We start from the raw sequence: 25,102 nt of genomic DNA on the forward strand, positions 1-25,102 counted from the left end.
TCCTGCCAAGAAATGTCTCCACAGCATCGGAATACAAATCACCACCCAAAATTTTCAATCATACGTGATACTGACAGCATTGTGCAGACAGATGTTTCAGCTTTACAGACTTCCTCGATGTGTTTCAACAGTTAAAAAAAAACTTCATAATATACTCTCAGTGTCAAATTTTATTGGAGAAGATTAGACATTAATTGCATAAAAAGAACACATTACATATGACTCGATAGTAGCCTTCAGCTATCCTTCTACAATTAATTATATTAATTGCTAAAAGATTCCCTTGGATGGACATCACAAGGGGGGTCATTGACATGATATGCAAAGGGAGTAAGGGTAGTGGTGGATTAAAACGAAGAATACAAATCGAGAATTGCAAGCTTTTTCTCACGAATGCATATTTTACTGGGATTCAATCATAAATTCAGCCTGCCGGTTATATCATCACTGAGGCATGGCTGTGCCACTCATGCAGTGCCCCTGAACATTCCGGTCGGAATTTCGTCATGGTGCTCGGGATAACTCACCCACTGTTATCAAAATATGCTGATGGATCTTCAACATCCACCAACGACCATTGTCAGCAGATGGGTTCTCCTGCTTAACATCAATCTGATGGATGGTGCACACACTGATGTATCACCCTGCATGTGAAGCACCAGGGTGACAGTTCATGTCTGGGTGGAGATTCCAACCCAGGCCAAACACCTGAAAGGCTAGTGCACAAACATCTAATAATCTAAGCTTCACCAGTAGCCTTAAGCTGTCATTATATTTTCAAAAACATAACAAATAATTCCCCAACCCTCTCTCTTGATCTTTTTTGTATGAAACATAGTTATACCACCAAGTTTAGTGTCAATTGCTGCCAATTAAGGATCTGCGGATTAACCTTGCAGTCTCACTTGTCAAAATTTCAGGTCCTTCAGCCAGATCTTTTCACTCAAGTAGCAAATTATCCAACCCCCCAGCACTAGAATCAGACATACTTATTGGCCTATCTGTAACTTCCTCACAATGCTTACAAGTCATACCTCCACTGACTATTCTACTGAATCATCCGGAATCATGGTGTGCCATGACGTCAATCCCCTTGGAGATGAAAAGCCCTCCGTCAATGTTTCCACTTATAGCATTTCTATTGTACTTTTATTGTCGATCCTGGGAAATTAAAAGTTTGCACTGGCCGGCTAATTTAGTTGTGAATTGTTGTTGATATAAGCTATTGTCATAACTCAAGGTTACTGCGCACTGATGTTAAAGTTGGTGTGGATCATAATGCTGTTCAATAGAGATCGATATCCCACTCTCACCCGTTCAAGAGTAGTTACTCTTAGTTTGTCTATCTTTTTCAGTGATTACTTGACACTTTTAAGTCACTTACCAACTCAAACATTCTTCTATTCCATGAAGCTGATACCCATCTGTCGGAATTCATTATGAGGCCACCACTACTGTCAAAGAAATGTGGCCACATAGCACAGGTAGCTGTATTTAATCGGTTGCTTTCTGACAACAAAACATAGTGTATTTGAATAGGATCTCGCATGTGTTTGTCGATGCCATTGAGCATACATTCGTACAAGTGTATCTGTAACCAATGGTATTTAAAAGTATTAAATAATATAAGGCATTCAGGAGATCTTACGTATTTAACTCTCACAGAATGCAGAAGTAAATAATCTTGAGTTATCAAATATTTAATTTCAAGCATAAAAGGCAGGCCATAGAAAGTACTGCTTAGCATACTATCATTTTAAGGGATGGTGTGTGCTCGAGTTGCCTTGTGAACATAAAAAATTGTAACAAAGGCCAAATAATTTGCTGTTTATATTTCAGACAGAACTATCCAACTTCAATGATCTTTCCCAAATTGGGGTAAGAATAGTTTATTTTGTTGTATTGTTTGCATTTATTGAACTATCTCACTCATAGAACGTATAACGCAAAAGAGAAGTATGAAGACGAGTGCTTCGGCCTGAGGTTTCATGAATGAAACTGCTTTGACAGAGGGATCTCTGGAGGCATCCCACTTTGGACTTGAGTCTTTATGCTAGCATGAGATTTCAGTTGATTGTGCTCTTTGGCCTGTAATCAACGAGGCCTTCCATTTTGTTCACGACAGATCAACCAACTTATCTTCAAGGTGATTTGTATGTGGCATGACCCCAGCATGTTTGGCAGTCTTACGCTCTACATGCTTTACTGTGTGTTAGGTTGACAAGGTAATTGTTAAATCTGCCACCAGTTGAGATAAGTTTGGCAAATATCTGCTTTGAAAAGTAGTATATACATGATGTTGCAATACATAAAGGTATGGATACTTTCCAGATTTTTTACCTGATAGTAATGTACTTTTTTAAAATAGAAAATTGCTCATTTCTGTTGTTGTCTCAGGTGTGGGAACCAGAGAAGCAAAACTGGGAGCATAGAAATTCTCGACTGGCCATCATCATGCATTTTTTTGCTCTTAAATGTGTCAATGAGCTCTTTCTTGACATATTTGCAAGCACTACCGAAAGTTGCAAACACGCAAGACTGAAATTCCTTCACGCCGCATTGCATTTTGTGGTATCGTTAAACTGTGTTTCAAAGAGGCATTGTCGGTCGGTCTGTGATCACGAGCTGCACGAGGGTGATCAAAAGGTTTTACCCCATTTCAATGATTTTCAGAGTTGAAAACATGCCTTCTATTCCAATGACTTCATTAAACTCATCCATCGCCTCAAAATTTGTACATTGAAATAATACAATACGAGTTCTCTCACAACGAACTTCAATGCAGGAGGAGGTCATTAGGATCATCATTATTGTTGCCAATATATAGCTATTTTGTCAATGTTCTATCCTTTTGAAATGCTGATCAAATTGTCAAGCAACGAAGTAGCACGTACCAAAGTGTCAAGCAAGGAAGTTAAAAAAAAAAGTCTTTGCTATGACCCGACCACAGGGTCGAACAGCCAACCTCCCAGACTCAGAGCAGACACTCGAACCATGACACCACCGAGGCTGGGAAATGTACCAACATCTGTGCCGAGTTTCACATGCACAGGATCTTCCGTCATTGTTGGAGGAGAAAACTTTTTGACTTTCCTTTCAGATGTCTTTCCCAACTCGAAAAAAAGAAGTTAATTTTCCTGTTTTTGTTTTTGTTTTTTTTTACTGCTTCGAAGTGAAACAGGTTTTAATAGATCCAGTTATGTTTTGCTAAACTACTTCTGTATCGGTAATGATATATCACGACCTTCTAACAAGGAACACCCTGCATAAAGATCATTTTCCATAATACAGGCAGAGGGAAGTGAACAGGATATCAAGGAGGAAAGTAGTTTGTGTTCACAACGCCCTGTAAGATGTCATGGAAAATGCATACCCCTTCTTTGACCCTCAGGTACCCACTCCTCAAAACCTCTCCCCACCACCTCCTTCCCTTGAAGGCTAATGCCTTTGTTTTTCATTGTTCTGATGCAGAGCATGCCGAGCAAGGAAGTTTGATGAACGTCGACCGAAACTTTTCCATTCTTTAGGGAAGCAACAGCAGAGATAAGGCTTGAAAGAAAGTTTTTAGAGCTGCAGTAAATTGTGCACTGTGCATTCCTCTCATTTCTCATCATCATTAAAAGTGCACAAAGGCCAAAATTCTTAGGATGGCAGTGATTTTGAACTTCTCCATGCTGGTCAAGAGGCATTTACTGCTCTGAGTGCGCTCACCTTAACAGCAGAGGTGATCAGAAATCTCACATTTTGATAAAATATATTTTATAGGACTCCTTTAGGTGTGCCAATGGGAATAATATCAAACGAGCTTAATATTTTATAATTTTCAAAAAAGAAAAAAAGTCAAGTTCCGGCTCATTTTAGATGGTGAGCCACCATAGATTGTTCTGTTTGCTTTATACAACTTGACACTTTATACACCTTGATGAAATTAAAACAAATGAGTTACATGAAAAATATTAGACCTTCAAACAAGGGTAGGCATGATAACCTGGTGATATGCACTCTATCCTCTGCGGCTGTCGAGCCTGCGTTCGAATCTCACATCAGATGTTAACTGTCATCCTGGAGTTTCGCAGGCAGGGTGAGTCATCGGAAAGAATGAAGCCTGAGGACCAATGTGCCAGTACTGGTCGTTGGTGGATGTTAAATATCCCACAGTATCTTTTGTGAAGAGGAAGCGAATCATTGCCAGAACCCTAAACAAATTACACATTCCTTCCACCTTCAGTCGACTATACTGTGTGGGAGTGGTGACTCGTCCAAGATTGATTATGGCCAGGAATCGTTTCTCAAATAGTTGTGATATGTGCTGAAGCTCCAAGGAGTATGGGCCTTCAATAATAATAATAATAATAATAATAATAATAATAATACAGGGTGTTCCAAACAGACCGGCCAACTTTGGTTGTTAATGTATTTCAAACCACAAATGATACAACGATACCCTTTAGTTTATATGATACAGAAACTCATAAAGTTTTGTGCACACCATCAATACACTTCAATGTGAGTTCCATTTGTCACACGCAGGACATCAAGGTGGTACAAGAGTTCTTGCCATGTTCGGCTCAGCATGTTTGCATCCACCAGTGCGCATGCAGCTGTGATCCGAGAACGAAGATCCTGCAGGTTTGCAATCTCGGTGTTGGCGACGACATCTTTGACAAACCCCCACAGAAAAAAAACATCAAGGGGGGGAGGGGGTTATGTCTGGTGATCATGGGGGCCAGGCAGTTGGTCCACCTCGGCTAATCCAGCGACCTGAAATTTTTTTCATTCAGGGCGGCTCGAATGACTGAGGTCCAATGAGGGTGAGCGCCGTCCTGTTGAAAAATGATATCAGGTTACAGGTCTTCAATCTGCGGGAAGGCGAATCCTTCCACCATGTTCATGTAAATTGTTGAGGTCACTATTCTCTGCAAAGAAAAACGGACCCACCAAGCGGTCATGGAGAAGGCCACACCACACATTGACCTATGGACTGTCACGTATGTGTTCATTGACCATGTGGAGCTTTTCAGAGCCCCAGATCCTCACTTATGCCTGGTGTTGGCTTAATGGTTAGGGTTGTGGGCTTGCGATCACATGGTGCAGAGTTTAATTCCTGCCCTTCCGTTGAATTAACACCAGGTGGGGTTAACTCAGCCTGTCATCCTTCCTAGGTCGGCAAAATGAGTACCAGCTAGCTGGGATGATTGAGCCATTCAAGTATCCTGCGTCAGAGTGGCGACCTCCCCCCCCCCCCCCCAGAATTATGCCCAATAGCCCAGGAGACTGCTTCGGTAGCTCCTACGCTCTGTACAGAGTACGGTCCCAATGGACTGGATTGGAAATCCTCATATTGTGCAGGTTGACCTTCCCCGATACATGAAAGCAAGATTCGTCTGTGAACATGAGCTTTTTCAGGCAATATTCGTCATCCACTATGCAACTGAGCATTTCCAAGGCAAACACCTTGTGTTTGGGTCCATCATTGGTTTGAGTTCCTGCAGAATCTGCACCTTGTAGGCATAAAGCTTCAGTCTTTTATGCAAAATCCTGTCTGCAGTGGTGGTTGGTAGTCCCAGTTCTCTGGGTGTGCATCATATTTATTCTCTGGGACTTTGTTGAAATGATTCACACACTCGTTCAACATCTGCTGCACTTATGCTTGGTCAACTGTTCTGTTTCTGACAACTTCCAGTCTCCTTAAACCTCCTGTACCACTATCTGATACTAGTCCATGATAGCGGATTCTTTCCACACCTTGTAGGGAAATTACGTTGAATTTGCGTGTTGGATCTCGTCGCGATGAACCATTTGGCGGACTGAGAATTCTCCTGTGGAATCGCCATTTTCTTTTAGACTAAACCACCAGACCTGAAAATAAAGAAAACTTGATACGTTTCTGTATCATATAAAACAAAGGGTATTGTTGTATCATTTGTGGTAGTAAATATATTAAAAACTAAAGTTGTCCAGGTGTTTTTGGAACACGCTGTAATATCAATTGTTATTATTATATTACCTTAAAATAACGTCAATTTTCAAAAATAGGACCACTGGACCTGAAGCTTATCTGGGCCCTGGCCTAAGGCCAGAAAAAAAAATGTTGCATTGGCGTAACGGGTCACTGAAAAATAGGGTAGGTCGGTCGGGATCTTTTTTTTCTTTTTTTTCCTAATAAATCCCTCCCAAAATCTCCGGCTCGAGTACCACCCTTTTTGTCGGCGGGTTCTGTCCGAAACACTTCCAGGTTTTTGCGATCGCGATCGCAATCAACAAGATACTTGAAAACGATAGCAAAACAACAAAAATAGCAATAAAATAGGGTCGGCAAAATTTTTCGATAGCAAAAAAACAAAAAAAAAAACGTAGGGTCGGCGGAATTTTTAGGGTCGGGCGGGTTACGCCAATGCAACATTTTTTTTTTTTTGGCCTAATGTCACTCATTTTGTGAACATTCTGACTGGTGGGTCTGGAGAAGAAGATTTTTTAAAAAGAATTTACACAATTTTCCCCAAAATTTACGAAGGTCAGCATTTTGACACACTTCTAGTCAAGTGATCGGCATGACCTCCTCAATTTAACACCAGGACCCCGTGCTAATGTTGTAACCCAAATTTGGTGGGATTCTGACTGGTTGGTCTGAAGAAGATCTTTGAAGAAATTTACTAAGTCCGCAATTTTGACCGACTTAAAGTCAAGTGACCGGAACAAGCTTTGCACTCCCCGTTACCAGTCAGGAGCGGAACCTTGCTGCCAAATTTCAGCTGGATCGGCCCAACGGTTTGGCTGGAATAAGTTGAAATAGGAGACGGATGGATGGACGGACAGATGGACGGACGGGACGGTGCATGATGACAATACCTTATCTTGAATTCGAATTCCAAATAAGCTAAAAAAAAAAAATATAAATCATAAAATAACTAAAAAATGTGGAATCTCATCCTAACATTATCTGTTTAACTTTCGAATGGTCAGTGTGAAGTGAAGATTTTTGATAACATGAGTTATCTTTCAAGGAATTTCAATGCAGGAGGAAGTAGGTAATTTCATTAGGCCCATCAGGCCCACACAATGCTTGCCAACCTATGGCGATTTATTCATGATTTAGCATTTTTAAATGCTGAGTATCAAGCAAGGAAGCAGCACGTACCATTTTAAAAGTCTCTGGTATGACTTGGCCGGAGTCCAAACTGTCGTCCCCCCAGACTGTGAAAGGACGTTTCAACCATTACATCACAGAGTCTCGTCTGTTTTTTTTCTTGCTGAACAAAACTTTTCATTTAGAAATCACAAAGAGTTACTTTTTATGATCTAATGCCTGGCAGTGCTGGTCAAAATCAAAAATTTTATGGCCCTGCTTTGCTTGCTTCTGCTTGGCCAGTCATTTGGACAAGACATTAATGAGTTGATATGAATGTTTGCATTGTAACATCTTACGAACTATGACGGCACTAGGTAGAGCACATACCTCCGCCAGGCTGAACAGTTTACATTTGGTATCCCACCGATAGGCCGGATCTGCATCCGGATATGAACCAAAATGTCATTGGCCTGTTTCTCCTCACCGACCCAACTCATACACGAAGTTTTGTCATTCCCATCCATAACTTTTTGAAATATCGTGCTGTATACCTTTTTTGGCCACATCTCGCAATGTTATTTTTTATTGAATATGCAGCCTGTGGCTGCTGATTATCGCTGGAAGTGTGGCTGTGCCGCTGGTGCAGTGCCCCTTGTTTACAGTAAGCTGGTAATCACTTTGCCGACTTCAAAAGGATGACAGGCCGAGTCAACCAAACTGGTGTTATTAATGCCATGACAGTGGCTCAACCGCAAGACGTAAGATCTTAAGCCATCCATCATAACTGCAAAGCCAACACCAGGCTTCCCCCAATGGAGAAGAATCAATTCACATATAAAAAAAATTCGAGTGCTGTTTCCGGATCCGGATCTTCACGAAAAACGAATCAATTCACCCTTGTCACATACCCAACCTGTCCACCAAGTTTCGTCTGAAGATGTCCATAACTTTTTGAGATATCATGCTGTGTATTATTTTTAGCCCTATCTCAAAATTGTGAAGAATCACTTAAAAAATTATAATATCGCAATCCAGATCATCACGAAAATCAAATCACTTAATTTTTGTCACACACCCAAACCTGTCCAACCCTAAGTTTCGTCCGAATCTGTTGATAACCTTTTAAGATATCCTGCTCACAAACAGAAAGACAGCCAAACAGTTGCGAAAACATACCCTCCGTCCAGCTTTACCTCAAACTACAAAGAAAAAAAAAACGAGGAAGAGATATATATTGTTGTGGTTACCAAATTCGCAAACCACCATTCAGGTCCCTTAGGTGAGGTATCTCGGTAAGTGCATGTGTAGTTAGGCCCAAACCCGTTGTCTAGTGGGAATACATGTCATTTATGCGAGCTGCGACTCTTCAGGATAGCCGTTTTTCTTTTACTATCTTTATTTTGGACCAACCGCCATGATTACCACCACAACCACAACATCAACCACCAACCACAACGCCGCTTCACCACAACCGCCACGACCTTCCCGTCACACCTCGCAACCGTAGCATCGCCACCGTTCTTGCCCCGCTGTGGGTACCGGTGTTGGATTCGTGCAGAGCGCGCGTCGAACAGCGTGTACAAAATCACGGATTTTGTGCTTCAAAAACGGATCAAAAACGACACACGCCCACTTTTTGCCGTCCAATCGGTGAGCGAGGGGCGATTTGGCCCCGCCTCCAGGACGATCGATATATGCAAATTTGTGGATCAAAAAGCCTTCACGCCCACTTTTTCTCGGGCCAATGGGGAGCGAGGTGAAAGGTCAAAGGGAGGGGGTCAAAGGCGAAGCTACGGGGGGGATAAAAGGACCGTGTTCGTCAGTCAGAGCCGTGTGGAAGTCTGGAGCCCGAAGCCTGCAGTAGCTGGAGAAGCTGAAGAGAGTCGAACGAGGAGAGCCCAAAGAAGAGTCCAGGGTGGAGAGTCCAGAGGCGGAGAGGCGGCAGCGGCGGAGAGGCGGCAGCGGCGAAGGCAGACGAGGGGGTGCTCGCGACGGTGCCGGGAGCTGCACGCCCGAGGAAGGCCGGCAGCGCGACCTGGCCGAGGTGGAGACGCACACCAGGGATAATAAAGATCCTCTATACCCCGAGCATCAGCAACCCCCTCCTGTTTCCCCCCGCGCTGAGATAGTGCGACCAAGGGGGCCCCTTTCCCACCCCCTGCCAGATACTGTCCGCGAGGCCCGCGGAGTGAGGTGCCATCGCCGCTCCGCGTCTCATCACCAGACGGGTAGGCGCGACCCGGTCTCGGCCTCAGGCCCGCCTCATCCTTGAGGGTATTTCTTTTCCTTGGTTTTGGGTATGTGTTGTCGGCGCCGTCTGTGAGGTAGAATTGTATAAGTGTTGCCGTGTGCTCGGTAGTCGGTATTAGCTCTGCATTGTTTTCGCTTTTATATTTGCTTTTTGTGTAAATGGAATTGTGTTTTTTCTGTGTGCTTTTGGTGGAATTGAATGTGTGCTTCCCGTGTGCCGCGAATAAATGTGCTTTATTGTTGAACTGTTCTCCCGCTTCGCTTCGTCTTTTTCTCCCATTGAATCCTCATCTTGCTTCACGTAAAGGGTTGGTAGTGGGCTGAATACGCCCGATAATTAATCGAACCGTCGGGGTCGACGATAACACCGCTCGGTTATTCTGATAGTACGGAACGGGTCGCTTAAGTGGCCCGTGTCCGAAGTCGACCTGCGGCGAGGTGCGATCGCCCGGTCTACCCTCCGCGTGGGTACTTAGGTAGGTCGAATTTGGCGAGCAACCCTATCCCACGCGGGGGCTGATTGGCTCGATCGCGGTGAGACCGAAAGGTCCACCCGTGACTGGTTCCCGGCGTTAGTCCGAGAGGGTCACGACTGGATTGTCCGTCCGGTGGGCGACGTGCCGCGATTCGAGTGACGTGGCCGTCGCACGCCGGCGGGCGCGAAATCCGCAACAATATATATATATATATATATATATATATATATATATATATATATATATATATATATATATATATATATATATATATATATATATATATATCTCACATCAATCAGATTGGAATAATTTTCCTCCAATTTTCATGTTGTTGAGTTTTATGGAGAGACTGGAGATAGCGGCACATTTTCTTAATTTACACTCTATCTCTAAATGATGAAGGTCAAGGTCATGAGAGAGAGAGAGAGAGAGAGAGAGAGACAGAGAGAGAGACAGAGACAGAGACAGAGACAGAGACAGAGACAGAGACAGAGACAGAGACAGAGACAGAGACAGAGAGAGACAGAGACAGAGACAGAGACACAGACAGAGACAGAGACAGAGACAGAGAGACAGAGAGACAGAGACAGAGAGACAGAGACAGAGACAGAGACAGAGAGAGAGAGAGACAGAGACAGAGACAGAGACAGAGACAGAGACAGAGACAGAGACAGAGACAGAGACAGAGACAGAGAGAGACAGAGACCATATCACCATGGAAATCAAACCCACACCCACCAGCCAGCAAAGTAAAGAAACAAGGCTTCAACCACTCAACCAAAAAAAGTGTGTGTGTGTATGTATATATATATATATATATATATATATATATATATATATATATATATATATATATATATATATATATATATATAAATATTTATATCGATCTATCTATATATTATATACATGTGTAGATATCTAATATATAATTTGAAGTTTTTGTTTGTTTGTTTGTCTGCATGTGCAAATCTGAACAGTGAAAGATAGGAGGAAACCTCTGAAACAAAAAAATGTTGGGACGGCCCCGGGAAGGTCACAGGCTTGGTGGCAAGGCCCCCCCGGCAGGGGGGAGGGGGGGTTGTTTCCCCCTCACCAACCCCCTTAGGCTATGACTGCCTGAGCTCGAATCAGACCGATGTACAGAAGATTAAATTCATTCAAAAAGAAACCGGGCAACGTCGGGTGCATTCACCTAGTGCAGATATATATATATATATATATATATATATATATATATATATATATATATATATATATATATATATATATATATATATATATATATATATATATATATATATATATATATATATATATATATATATATATATATATATATATATATACACATGTGTATATTGTTGCGGATTCGCGCCCGCCGGCGTGCGGACGGCCACGTAACTCGAATCGCGGCACGTCGCCCACCGGACGGACAATCCAGTCGTGACCCTCTCGGACTAACGCCGGGAACTAGTCACGGGTGGACCTTTCGGTCTCACCACGATCGTGCCAATCGGCCCCTGCGTGGGATAGGGTTGCTCGCCAAATTCGACCTACCTAAGTACCCACACGGAGGGTAGACCGGGCGATCGCACCTCGCCGCAGGTCGACTTCGGACACGGGCCACTTTAAGCGACCCGTTCCGTACTATCGGGATAACCGAGCGGTGTTATTCGTCGGCCTCGACGGTTCGATTAATTATCGGGCGTTTTAGCCCACGACCAACCCTTTACGTGAAGCAAGATGGAGATTCAATGAAAGAAAAGACGAAGCGAAGCGGGAAAACAGTTCAACATAACTCACATTTATTTCGCGATGCACACGGGAAGCACACATATACAATTACACCAAAAGCACATGTAAAAGGAGAAGAAACACAATATTACACAAAAAGCAAATATAAAAGAGAAACACAATGCAGAGCTATCCGACGACCGAGCACACGGCAACACTTATACAATTTTACTTCACAGACGGCGCCGACAACACATATTCCCAAAGCAAAAGGAAAGAACCACCCTCAAGGATGAGGGGGGTAGGCGGGCCTGGGGCCGAGACCGTGTCGGGCCTACCCGTCTGATGATGAGACGCAGAGCGGCGGTGGCGCCTCAACTCCGTGGGCCTCGCGGACAGTGTCTGGTAGGGGGTGGGAAAGGGGCCCCCTTGTCGCACTATCTCAGCGCGGGGGGAAACAGGAGGGGGTTGTTGATGCTCGGGGGGGAGGAGGATATCACCCTGTCTCGGGTCCTGCGACGAGCGTCTCCTCCTCGACCTCGGTCGCGTTGCTGGCCTCTCCCTCTGCAGCTCCCGGCACCGACGCGAGCACCCCCTCGTCCGCCTTCGCCGCCGCCACCTCTCCACAGCTCCGTCTAATCGCCCTCTCCGTCTCCTCTCTTGGCTCGTCCCAACTCTCACTCTTGACTTCTCCCCTCCGAACCCACAACTGCAACTCAACTGCCTTGACTGACGAACGCAGCCGTTTATATAAGCCCCGTGGCTTCGCTCCTTCACCTTTGACCCTCTGCCTCCGACCCTTCACCTCTCTAACTGGCTCCCCATTGGACCGAGGAAAAGTGGGCTGAATGCTTTTTGATCCATGAATTTGCATATCGCGACCTCACTCCAACGCCCTGGAGGCGGGGCCAAATCGCCCCAGCTCGCCGATAGGACGGAACAGAAGTGGGCGTGAGTCGTTTTTGATCTGTTTTTCTCGGAAAGTCTGTGATGTTTCTGAACACGCTGCTCGGTGCGCGCCCTACACGAGTCCAGTATCGGTGCCCACAAGTGGCGCGAGAATGGTGGGGATGCGATGGTGGCGAGTTGTGACGGTAAAGGTCGTGGCTGTTGTTGTGAAGCGGCGTTGTGGTTGGTGGTTGTTGTTGTGAAGCGGCGTTGTGGTTGGTGGTTGTTGTGAAGCGGCGTTGTGGTTGGTGGTTGTTGTTGCGAAGCGGCGTTGTGGTTGGTGGTTGTTGTGAAGCGGCGTTGTGGTTGGTGGTTGTGTGATGGCTGTTGAGACATGGTTGGTGGTGGTAGTAATGGCGGCTGGTCCAAAATAAAGATAGTAAAAGAAAAACGGCTATCCTGAAGAGTCGCAGCCCGACTGAATGACATTTATTCCCTCGAAACAACGGGTTTGGGCCTAACTACACATATACTTACAGAGATATCTCACCTAAGGGACCTGAATGGTGGTTTGTGAATTTCGTCAACCACAACAATATATATATATATATATATATATATATATATATATGTGTATGTATATGTATATATATATGTGTGTATATATATATATATATATATATATATATATATATATATATATATATATATATATATATATATATATATATATGTATGTATATATATATATATATATATATATATATATATATATATATATATATATATATATATATATATACATATATATATATATATATATATATATATATTGTTGCGAAATCGCGCCCGCCGGCGTGCGAGCGGCCACGTAACTCGAATCGCGGCACGTCGCCCAACGGACGGACAATTCTGTCGTGACTCTCTCGGACTAACGCCGGGAACTAGTCACGGGTGGACCTTTCGGCCTCACCACGATCGTGCCAATCGCCCCCCCCCCCCCGCGTGGGATAGGGTTGTTCGCCAAATTCGACCTACCTAAGTACCCACACGGAGGGTAGACCGGGCGATCGCACCTCGCCGCAGGTCGACTCCGGACACGGGCCACTTTAAGCGACCCGTTCCGTACTATCGGGATAACCGAGCGGTGTTATCGTCAACCTCAACGGTTCCGATTAATTATCGGGCGTATTTAGCCCACTACCAACCCTTTACGTGAAGTAAGATGGAGATTCAATTAAAGAAAAGACGAAGCGAAACGGGAAAAACAGTTCAACATGAGGCACATTTATTCCGCGGCACACAGAAAGCACACATATACAATTACAACAATTATGCACCAAAAGCAATTGCAAAAGAAACACAACAATACAGATCTACTACCGACTACGTGAGCACACGGCAACACTTACACAGTTTTACTTTACAGACGGCGCCGACAACACATATACTCAAAAGCAAAAGAAAAGGGCCACCCTCAAATACAAGGGGGCAGACGGGGCCTGTGGGCGCGAGACCGCGTGGAGCCTACCCGTCTTGTGATGAGCCGCAAATGTGGTGGCGGTGCCCCGACTCCGCGCTCCTCCGCGGGTTTCATTGGCACTGCTTGGAATGGGGTGGGAACGGGGCCCCCTTTCCGCACTATCTCAGCGCGGGGGGGAAAAAGGGGGGAATTGTTGATGCTCTGGGGAAAGAGGATAGCTGGCTTGCTTGGGTCCCGCGACGAGCGACTCCACTGCGACCTCGACTGCGCTCCCGGCTTCCCCTCTCTGCAGCTCCCCGACAGACTCCCTCTCCTCCAGACCCGTCTTGACTGCTGCTGCCACACTCCGCCGCCGCCACACCTCTCCAACCCGCCCGATCCCAAAAACTGACTGAATTCGCCCCGCGCTCAGCGCTTTATAGTACGGCAGGAGAACCCATATGCAAATTTCCGGATCAGGATGAGCTCGGGGGCGGAGCCACGCTCGCCCATTGGACGGAGGAAAAGTGGGCGTGAACCTCCCCTGATCCTCGAATTTGCATATATCGGTTCTACTCCGACGCGCTTAGAGGCGGGGCCAAATCGCCCCGCGCTTGCTGATAGGACGGATCAGAAGTGGGCGTGTATCATTCCTGATCCGACTTTTCCTCGGAAAGGCCGCTTTTTGCACCCGCGGCTCAGCGCGCGTCCCGCACGAGGCCAGGACAGCCTGATGCTCGGCGTTCACAAGTGATGCGGGAATGTCCGCAGAAGGAGAGGCGAAGGTGGTGGAGGGTTTAAAGTGGTGGTCCCTGGCCACGGTGATGCTTGGAATGGCGGTGATGCGATGGTTGCGGGATGGTGTGCTGTGAAGGTAAAGGTCGTGGCTGTTGCCGTTGTTGTTGTTGTTGTTGTGAAGCGGCGTTGCGGTTGGTGGTTGTTGTGTGATGGCGGTTGAGACGTGGTTGGTTCAAAATAAAGATAGAACAGAAAAACGGCTATCTTAAAGGGTCGCAGCCCGAATGAATCACATTTATTCCCTCTAAACAACGGGTTTGGGCTAACTACATATGTACTTACAGAGATATCTCACCTACAGGACCTGAATGGTGGTTTGTGAATTTCCTCAACCACAACAATATATTATATATATATATATATATATATATATATATATATATATATATATATATATATATATATATATATATATATATATATATATATATAAAGACATGGTTTATCATTGGGAAGATCAGTATTTAAAACTGAAGGAATCAACAACTCGTGTGCATGTTCAATATGATATTATCTCTGTATATTGAACATCTGTTACTAAGTCGATGTTTCAATCTTTAGTTATGAGCTCAATATAAAATATATTAATAACGTCAATCAGAATATGTATCAATTTATCATAAATAATGCAAAATAAATTTTTCACAAGAGCTGGTTGCTGGTCGCCTGGTTAAATATTTAGTTCCTTTCTCCACTGCCTCATTTGGCTTCGATTCCCATGACTGCTCACTATCACCAACCTGCACTTGGCAGGTATCCCAAACAACTGTCGACATGAGTTGAGGAGGTCTTCATCAGCAGTGGATTGGAATAAGCTGTTTTAAGATCCCCAAAGTATTTTTCCCCACAATCTTTGATGAAAATCGATTATTAAGCTATTCCTCTAAACAATAGGTAGGAAACAAACCCTGTTATAAGGTTTGTTTCTACAATTAGTGCCCCCAATATTTAATGGTAACCCCGAGTTTCTTTGACCCCTTAGGAGTAAAAACAAAAACCTATAACTTGACTCAGATTTATCCGATCAGAATGAAATTTCCCTCTCTTGATAGCCTCGAGGAATGCGCATTTACGCTTCATTTACATCATACCCCTCTGGGTTAAAGGTCAAAAGGTGAAGGTCAAATGGCAGCCTGAAAAAAAAAACACCTTTTTTGTTTTTTTTCCAACGCTCAATTTTGCCGATGCAGAATCTCAACGACCGCTTGACCTTCCAAGATGTTTTGCCTCGTAATAGTGGACCTGCTCTGAAGTTGAGCACCCGATATTTGTTGTTTTTTTATCCTTGATGTACTTTTTTCGGATTGTGACCTAATTAACTAAAAAGGCCTTTTTGATCATAACTTGGAATAATTTTCCTCCAATTTTCATGTTGAGTTTTATGGATAGATTGGAGATGGGGGCACATTTTCTTAATTTACACTCTATCCCTAAATGTTGAAGGTCAAGGTCATATATATAGCCGACTGAAAAGAAGATGGCCATCATTGGATAGTGGGTGCCAGGGGAGGCTTATCCTCGGTGATTGCAGACATCTAATTATTTATGATCTTGAAGTATCACTCATTCACATCACCAATGTTGGTCTCCAAACAATCTTATATATTATTTCCGAGTTTGTGGTTTCGTGTCGCGCTATCTTCGACTTTGTTCTGCGCTCGAGTAACGTGATATTCGGCTTACATTATCTCAAAGACCATATGAGGTGCATGGTACAAAAAAAAGTAAATAAAATGGTTCTGAAACAGTGAAATCGTATTCCACTTACTGCATTAAAGTAAAATTACTACTGATACTCTGCATCAGTTCCTTTCTCAAACACACCCACCCCAACATGTCGCGCAGAGCACGGGTTATGCTAGTGTGGTATTAAATGTGAAATAATCGATTTAAAATAAAACAGAATCACGTGACTTTCACAACCATATCGGCAGAAAGCAAATGCCAAGCGCCAGGCTTGGCCAGCCGAGCTGTGCAAGGCGTGGGAAACCTTCCCCGGCCGACCCAAGAACTTGGGTGAAAATTAGGATGTTAAAGAGGAAGAGGATCTGCAGAGAGCAAATTATGTTGTTGGGGATATCTATTTTGTATGTATGGAACACATGGGTGGAACTTTCGACCCCTCCTGCTACCCCACCCAATCCCCCAATGCTGTGGACATGTCCCTTCCTTTGTTTTTCCTTCTCTTTCCTCCCACCTTGTCTCGATGTCCTTTATCATTTTTCAGCATTCCTCACACATTCCCCTTCTCTCATTTGTCTCTCCAATCATCCTCCCTTAACCTCTCATTTCGCGATTCCAATTTTATCAATTTGCTTCTCTCCCTCCCGCACTCCAGCGAGGACATGAAATCAGGAGCAACTTTCATGGTTTGCTCAGATCACAATGGAAAACAAGTCTTTTAAAGTTAATGGCCACAGTGGGTCTGCGTGGTCTGTAAAATGAGGATAAGCAACTTTATGAATCCAATGTTAGAAAAAGTTTGTTGTTCTTGTTAAGATGACAAAGGGCTGACGTCACGAGTAGTGCGCGAATGTGTGTCGCGTGCATGCACTCTGAGCGTGAAACATGTTTCCCGTTTGCGGATGCCATGATGATGATGATGATCACGAGGTGACGCAGGGTGGTTGACGATGGTCACGGGACGAAATGGCCATGTGAGGAGTCACGTTGTCGCGCAAAACCTCCCTCTGGCCTGTCGGAACATGGAATTTCACAAAGAAAAACTGCAACAGCTCTGTCGGTACACCTGGACGTAGGTCCAGCTTAACTGGACTTTATCACCTGTACCAGGGTGCGTTGAAAAAAACAAAAAAACATGAAGGAAAGGAAAAGACGACCAGAGGACGCACGTGGGGCCGTGGGACGAGACCCCACATGAAAGACCACGTGATTCAAAATTCAAGTTACAAAAGTGTGTATTTCATTTGATAAGAAGTTATGAAAGTACGTTTGGTGAACTTTAAACTCACCGCTAAGGATGAGAGAGCAGAAAGCCAGCGACAAACCGACGCACCGCCGCGGCATGATGAGTCTTCTGTCCCGGCGCCCAATCGAATGACCAAGGAGCTGCCCCACGCCTGTCCAAGATCAGGGAATCACGGGAGGAGTCGTAGGGAGATGGCAGGGGCAGGTCAGTGGGCCCGGCATGTCGGACTCTTCAAGCCAAGGGGCGGGGATGGCGATAGTGGTCTTGTGGAACGTGCTTGGAGTGTAACAATGTGTGTGTGTGTGTGTGTGTGTGTGTCATTATGACGTCATACAGGGGAAGGGGATGCTCATGTTTGGCCTTCAGTTTATATCTATCTTTGTCAGGTGTGTACTCTAACCTAGGCGGTGGAGTTAGTGAGAGCATTTTAAAAACAAAAAAACAGGTGTTTACCTATTCAACCACGACCACAACTTTAACGCCTCCAAATGATTCTCACCTTCTTGTGAGGTTGGTGGTAAAAGTTTTTGACCCAAGTCTTTCACTATCCGGTTGGCCAGGCCGTTCGACTCGAAGTTATTTGAGCAGAAATTTCTCATTACTTCTTGATGCGGGCGATAACTTGCCTTCTTTTTCAACTACTCCTCCTCCTCCTACCCCTCCTCCTCCTACCCCTCCTCCTCCTCCTCCGTATACACGTGATCGTGGGATCTTATTAAACGTCCAGCGGATATTGCTGGCAGACCGGACACCCGGCTTAACGTCTACTTAGTGACGCAGTGCCCCAACTGCGAAACACCAATGGAACCGCGCTTGTACTCGTGTTGGGAATCGAACCCAGACTGGACGGCTTGCCGGTAAAGTGCGCTATCCGTCGGACATCGCCGATCCACCAAACGCTCGACGAAGGAAAGCAACGAGAGGACCAATGTTTTCGCGCCAAAAATTCCTCAGCGTGCGCAAGAGCGAGCCCGTCGTTGGAAGGAAAATGTATATGTCGAACGTACCAGAGGATTCGAGAGTTCGAACTACGTCTCTGCGGACTTCTCTTTTTCCACTTCAGTGCGAAGCAATTTGTAACATTGTTATCGCAAAAAAATGCGCAATATAAATAATCCATTAAGTCGGATGTTTTTTAATACACCTAATTACCTCAGACGCCTGAGGCGGGGGGATTGCGGGACCGAATAAAAATGGCCGCTTGGTCTTCATTTTTGTTACAAATGTGAACGGACATTAATGTCACTGTATTCATTGTTGGGCGGACGTCGACATCGAGGGAATGTGGTAAATGGTAACGAGTTCGTTCGCTGTTATCATTGCTAATCGCTGTTTTATCAGAACTTAAGTGTTCATGAAGTTTTGTCATCGAACGAAATCGGTTTCATGTCGATCATTCGTCCTCACGTGTGAATATTCACCCATGGAACTCGTCTATTTATTACGTACGCAACGTGGGGCGGGGGGTGGTGGACCGTTTTTGAGCAGACATGGAATCGAACCAACAACATGAACAAGTGCACGACCAAGACGCACGGATGAGTGAGGAGTTACAATGAAAGAGAACATAAATTGAGAAAAAGTTTATTTTTGTCCCATGAGAGGAGAGAGAGTCGAGGTTAAGAGAGAGTTTGTGAGGGAAGAGAACGACATGAGAACACCTCCCCGCTCTCCCCCGAGCATGAGCAAGGCAGGGACGGTTATGTACGACACGTCATTGGATGTGATCTTCATAACAAACTTACCTTTTGGGTAACACAATGAATCCAATGGAGCCTGAAGGACAAACTAGTGAAGGTTATGAGAAAGGAAAGTTTGAATGAGGTGTCTTCATTGTTTTATCATTCACTTTTCAAACAAAACATCATTGAATGAAGGAGGTACCGCAGGTACTCATTCATTCATCTATCTATAATTCCAGCAATGTGTGTGTGTGTGTGTGTGTGTGTGTGTGTGTGTGTGTGTGTGTGTGTGTGTGTGTGTGTGTGTGTGTGTGTGTGTGTGTGTGTGTGTGTGTGTGTGTGTGACCGCTGTTTCTCGACAACCACCCGTCCGATCTAATTGAAACTTGCCAGGTATATTGCTGGGGACCTGAGGATGTGCCTTTTCAAGGTTTGATATTAATCGGACAAGTGCTTCCCAAGTTATGGCCATTTATTTACCAACCAATGACAGGACACGTTGCTGCGTAGGCGGGGCCAATGCGCCATTCAGTTACCAATCACAGGACACGTTGCTGCGTATGCCGGTGCACGGCCGGCTGACGATGACGTCACGGGCCGTGCCAGTTGCGATGGGGATCGGTGCCTTCGTTACCTTGGCGTAGGATGGATGGCAATGGTCAATGGCAGCGAATGTCATGACTCGCAAAGACAGGGAGGTAAACTTGATTTTAATTTGGATTTTAATTAACTCTGTGTGTGGAAGTATCACAGCAGTTGTTACTTCAATGCGATAATTCGTGGAATGATGTCAACATTCCGTACAGGCACGCACTACTTCCTGATAGTGATGACTTACTGTATTCTAATAATTTCTCGATTTCTTATGTGCATTTATAGATAAACACAATGTCCCAATCCAGTCGTGGTTTACGAGAGCGAAGGAACGGCCTGTGTGGTTGTTTCTGGCTGGTTTGAAAGTTTTTTTTGGGGGGGGGTGGGAGGTTGCATGCACGTATGGGCACGCGAGAACGAAGGAACGGCCTGTGTGGTTGTTTCTGGCTGGTTTGAAAGTTTTTTTGGGGGGGTGGGAGGTTGCACACACGTACGGGCACGCGAGAGCGAAGGAACGGCCTGTGTGGTTGTTTCTGGCTCGCGGTTTGAAAGTTGATTTTTTTTTTCGTTTGCACGTACGGGCACGTACTAGTTCATTCAAATAACTCAATTTGCTGATGTCGAATCGTTACCTCTGTCTTCAAATCAATATGAGATGGAGAATCCGATTACCTTCCACTCCAAGATCCCCGCTAAGGTCGCTATACTCTTCACCAAAGACACCATGGCAACTTTAACGTCCACCAAGTAATGTTCTGAGACGTGACACCTGGTTTAATGTCCACCTGAGCGACGGCATGCATTGCGAAACTCCAATGGAACAGTTTATAGTTGGCTTGGGAATCGAACCGAGGTAAGCATCTCAAAGGTAAGTGCGTTATCGATGTGCAGGTATGATGTAGCAAGGTGTTCAATTCCGAGGTGCCAAGAACGTTGCGGAGGCGGAAAACAAGTCCAAGGGAAATTCATCCCGATAAGTTCGCTTCGTTCAAGTTCAACTACCGTGACTACCCAGGTCATCGATACCGGATCTCTGGGGAAAAGAGTCCAAGGTTGTGTTTCTTGTATTCATGTTTACAAACCCTTTTATTATCAGTCCTATCTGGAATCCTCAAGTTCCTTTTCACACCAACCATACATACGGTGGTTGTTGCGTCGTCACGAACATCAGTTATCAGTTTGGACCACACCTGCCGCAGGTATGGATCGATCTCTGATGGCATTTCAGACTGCTCGGAGCAAAAACGATTTGAGCATTTCGATCAATTCCGAAACGATTTCTCTGTGCAACTCATTTAACTCACATGAGATGCACATCGTTCCAGGAAAAGAAAACTCATTCTGAGAGTTCATTCCGTTTGACTCGGTCATGTATAACGGAACGACTGCACTGTTAGTAGTTTGGGATTGAAGTGACCTTTGGCAGATCACTCTGCCAGAGGATGTTCCTGCCTCATACGGTTCACTATCGGTACCATTTACCAAAATGCATTTCACATTTTTCAAAACAATATTGTATAATTGATCAAAGCAGTCTTTTCACTCATCGCAAGCGCTTCTGCTGTCAAACTCCAGATTCCATGACATTTAGTGACTACGGTATGCTCTTTGGGTGTTTCAGGACACTCCCGAGTCACTATGCATCATTCATTCCGCATTACACACAGGCATCCACTTCCGTGCTAAGCGTACGTCATCAAGGCATAGTTTCTCCCCCTCTTGACCCATGCAGGTCCAAAAAAGGCTTCCAATCAGAGTGAAATCACATCTTTCCAGCGATTTCAGGCTCCCGACAGTGACGAACCCTTGGCATCCAGAGGCTGAGAGCAAAACGATGTGTTACAGGGTCCTGGACTGGTTACCAGTACTTTTGAGAATGACACCAGCAACCATTGTTCCAAAGCCGAAAGAAAATGCCTCAATTTGTAATTATGTTCCAAGGAGGTGTGCTTTTATTTCAGACTCCGAGTGGTTTCCTCAAGACATTTATCCAAGGTAGACCGAGAGGTTCATTGTTATCACTGACACCTTGCTATGAATTTGCACATACTGTCTAATGTCTGGGGCACATGACATATATATGTATATATATTATACATATACATATACATACACCTGGGGTGTATGGTGTTGGGGCCTGTTTCGGTGCAGGGAGCGTATGCGCCATCCGTCAGATTGATGTTTAGCTGGATAAGCAGTTTGCCAGCACTAATCGTTGTTGGATGTTAAATATCTTTTGGTTTCTTTTCCAAAGAGGATGGGAGTTATCGCCTTGAACAAATTCCAAGCATATAATTCTGTCCGTATATTGACAGTAGAAATGAGCCAGGTGAATTGTGAAAACCAGGACACCTGAATGGCATGACAATTCTGATTTCCAAACCGATGCTAAGGGAATTATTTATCAGTCAGTTCGATGAATATCAGCAGAAGAAAATATGATTATTTTTTTTTTCATGGTACGTGCAGGTTGAGGACAAAAAAAATTGGAAACACCAATGTAAATTTACTTAATAGGGTGTTGGGCCCCCACGTATGGTCAGTACGGCCTGTATGCGCCGTGGCATAGTGTTCACCATCGTCTGGAATTCTGCAGGAGGGATGCGCCACCATTCTTCCACGAGAAAGTCAATCAACTCGCACGTGTTTGATGAAGGTGGAAACGCTGTCTCATACGTCCTTCCAGAATATCCGATAAATGCTCGATTGGGTTCAGATTTGGTCACTGAGAAGGCCATGACATGTGAATAACATCAATGTCATACTCATCAAACTACTGGGTGACCACATGTGCTCTGTGGATGGAGACATTGGAGGATCTCCTCTTGCAGCGATGCTAGCCATAATTATAGGCAAACACGCCTGTGCAGCATTTTTAGCTTATCTGAAATTTACATTCCAGATAAGGTATCGTCATCGTGCACCGTCTATCCGTCCGTCTCCTTTTTAAACTTCTCCGGCCAAAGCGCTGGGCTGATCCGGCTGAAATCTTGCAGCAACAATCCTCTCCTGACTGGTAACAGGAATTGCAAAGCTCGTTCCGGTCACATTACTTTAAATAGGTCAAAATGCCTGACAGTAAATTTGTTCAAAAATCTTCTTCTCCAGACCCACCAGTCAGAATGCTACCAAATTTGGGTCACAGCGTTAGGACAGGGTCCTGATGTTAAATTGCGGAGGCCATGCCGATCATATGACCAGAAGTGTGTCAAAATGGCGGTCCCGCAAATTCCTTCCAAAATATTTTTCGCCTGAGGTCCACCAGTCAGAATGCTACCAAATTTGGGTTACAACATGAGGCGAGGGTAGGGATGTTAAATTGCAGAAGTCATTCTGATAACTTGACCAGAAGTGTGTCAAAATGGCCGACTTCGTCAATTTCTGGGAAAATCGTGTAAATTCCTTCAAAAATCTTTCTCACCAGACCCACCAGTCAATTCTACAAAATTTGGGTTGCAACATTCGGCCATGGCCCAGATAAACTGCAGGTCCAGTGGTCCTATTTTTATACATGACCCTAAGCATGCTGGGATGTTACTGCTTGATTAACACATGGGCCACACTTGTGTGGAAGCCGTTGCTTGGTGTCCCTCATTTACCCAGGTGTTTCCATTTTTTTTGTCCACTATCTGGACCTCAATCTATGGATCAGTTGAAACAGGTCTGATCAGAGTTGCATAATATTCATGCCATGGCTCGATGGAAGCGATGGGATGCTGAAGTAGTGGCACAAGTGATGAAGTCCTACTCACTTCTTCTTCTTTCAGATGCAGAGAATGGCTGTGACTTGTGAGTACCATCATTTGATGGGGGTTTGGCTGTTCCCACTGATATAGTGCGGCCTGTAGGTTCGAGGAGGAATTTGGAATTTGTTCAGGGTGCCAGCGATAGTTCGTCTACTGGTCGAAAAGGAAACCATTGGGTCTCTAACGTCTACTACATAATGCTGGCAGAAGGGACTTCCATTTAACTTCCATCCAAGTAATGGCACAAACATTGATGAATCACCCTGCTTGTGAAATACCAGGATGACCGTTTATACCCAGATCAAGATTCAAACACACGTAAGACAGCTAGCTTATAGGCGAGTGTGCACAACTTTAGGATATCCTGCCAGCCCCTCCTCACAATTCATACTCAGCCTTGGCTGCTGACATTGAATAAGTTTTTTTCATAGATGTCTAATTTTTGAGCAGTTCACCATTACTTAGTGCTTTTAATCTCATTTCTTTCTGTGTCCTTAGACAGGCAGGGACCCCCTCTGGCAGCCAATAATTATCTGAGTTGTGCAGAAACCTTTTTGTCCTTAGATGTACACTGAGTCTGCCAAGCTCCTCATGAAGGCAATTGTGTTTGACAGTCGGCCAGGTCACGGCAGGATTTTGCAACTTGTTCAGTGTGCTTGTGATAATTCGCCTACTCTTTATCGAAAGATATCGTTGGTTCGTTAACGTCCACTAATTAATGTCAGCAGACTCGACAGTGTGTTTAATATCCCTCCTGAGGTATGACTCACTCAAAGATGCCTATCATGCTTGCAAAACATCAGGCTAACAATTTAATGTCAAGTTCAATATTGAGTAAGGTTCACACAACTCAAAGGCGAGTACACTACCTCCGCTATCCTATCCCACCATTGCTTGCCTTTAATGATAGAAGTTTTTGTTTTGAACCTGCAAAAAAAAAAAACAGAGGTAAAACTTCACAGATGAGTCTGCATACTTATGGACGATGCAATATTTATGAGGAATAGTTGAACATTTGGAATATGAATAAAAACACTTTGCAAGAAAGTTAAGATACTCCTTTGAACACAGTGGCATACAGGATTTACACCTTTCCCACGCTCAATCTCAATTTATGCACAAAGTGACATTAGCATTCCTTTTTCGACTTTCAATCAACCGATCATTATGCAAAAAGTAAGTACCTTCCTCAACAAAAGTCCAACAAATCCTCAACAGGAATCACATCGCATCTATACTATGATAGCCGTTTGTCTGTATTTGCGTGCGTGCGTGCGTGTGCGTGCGTGTCTGTCATCATTTTTCTCAGAGATGGCTATACGGATCTTCATCAAACTTTCAGAGGTTTGTCAGTGAGTGCCAGGGAGTGTTTGAGGCAACAACAAAAAATGTTCAAAGCTTAGAAAAAATAAAGTTCGATTAAAAAAAATATATATCCATCTGTAGTGCCGAAGCCTTTTTAATTAAT

General features: G+C 44.4%; 1 protein-coding gene across 1 annotated transcript in view; it reads right to left on the reverse strand.

Moving 5' to 3' along the window:
• The window catches only part of LOC147032565 (uncharacterized), a 62,673-nt gene extending 44,447 nt beyond the window's left edge, over positions 1–18,226 (reverse strand). Inside the window, exons 1-2 of the mRNA XM_085870307.1 lie at positions 18,112–18,226; positions 17,656–17,763 (exon numbers count right to left, since the gene is read on the reverse strand). Coding sequence (XP_085726433.1) covers positions 17,656–17,763; positions 18,112–18,211 — 208 coding nt within the window. The 5' untranslated portion in view covers positions 18,212–18,226. The remainder of the gene's footprint in view (positions 1–17,655; positions 17,764–18,111) is intronic.
• Between the last annotated feature and the right edge of the window lie 6,876 nt (positions 18,227–25,102).

The sequence above is a fragment of the Eptatretus burgeri genome, chromosome 2 (assembly GCF_056783735.1).
Source record: "Eptatretus burgeri isolate ZD-2024b chromosome 2, Ebu_testis_v1, whole genome shotgun sequence".
NCBI classification, from domain to species: Eukaryota; Metazoa; Chordata; class Myxini; order Myxiniformes; family Myxinidae; genus Eptatretus; species Eptatretus burgeri.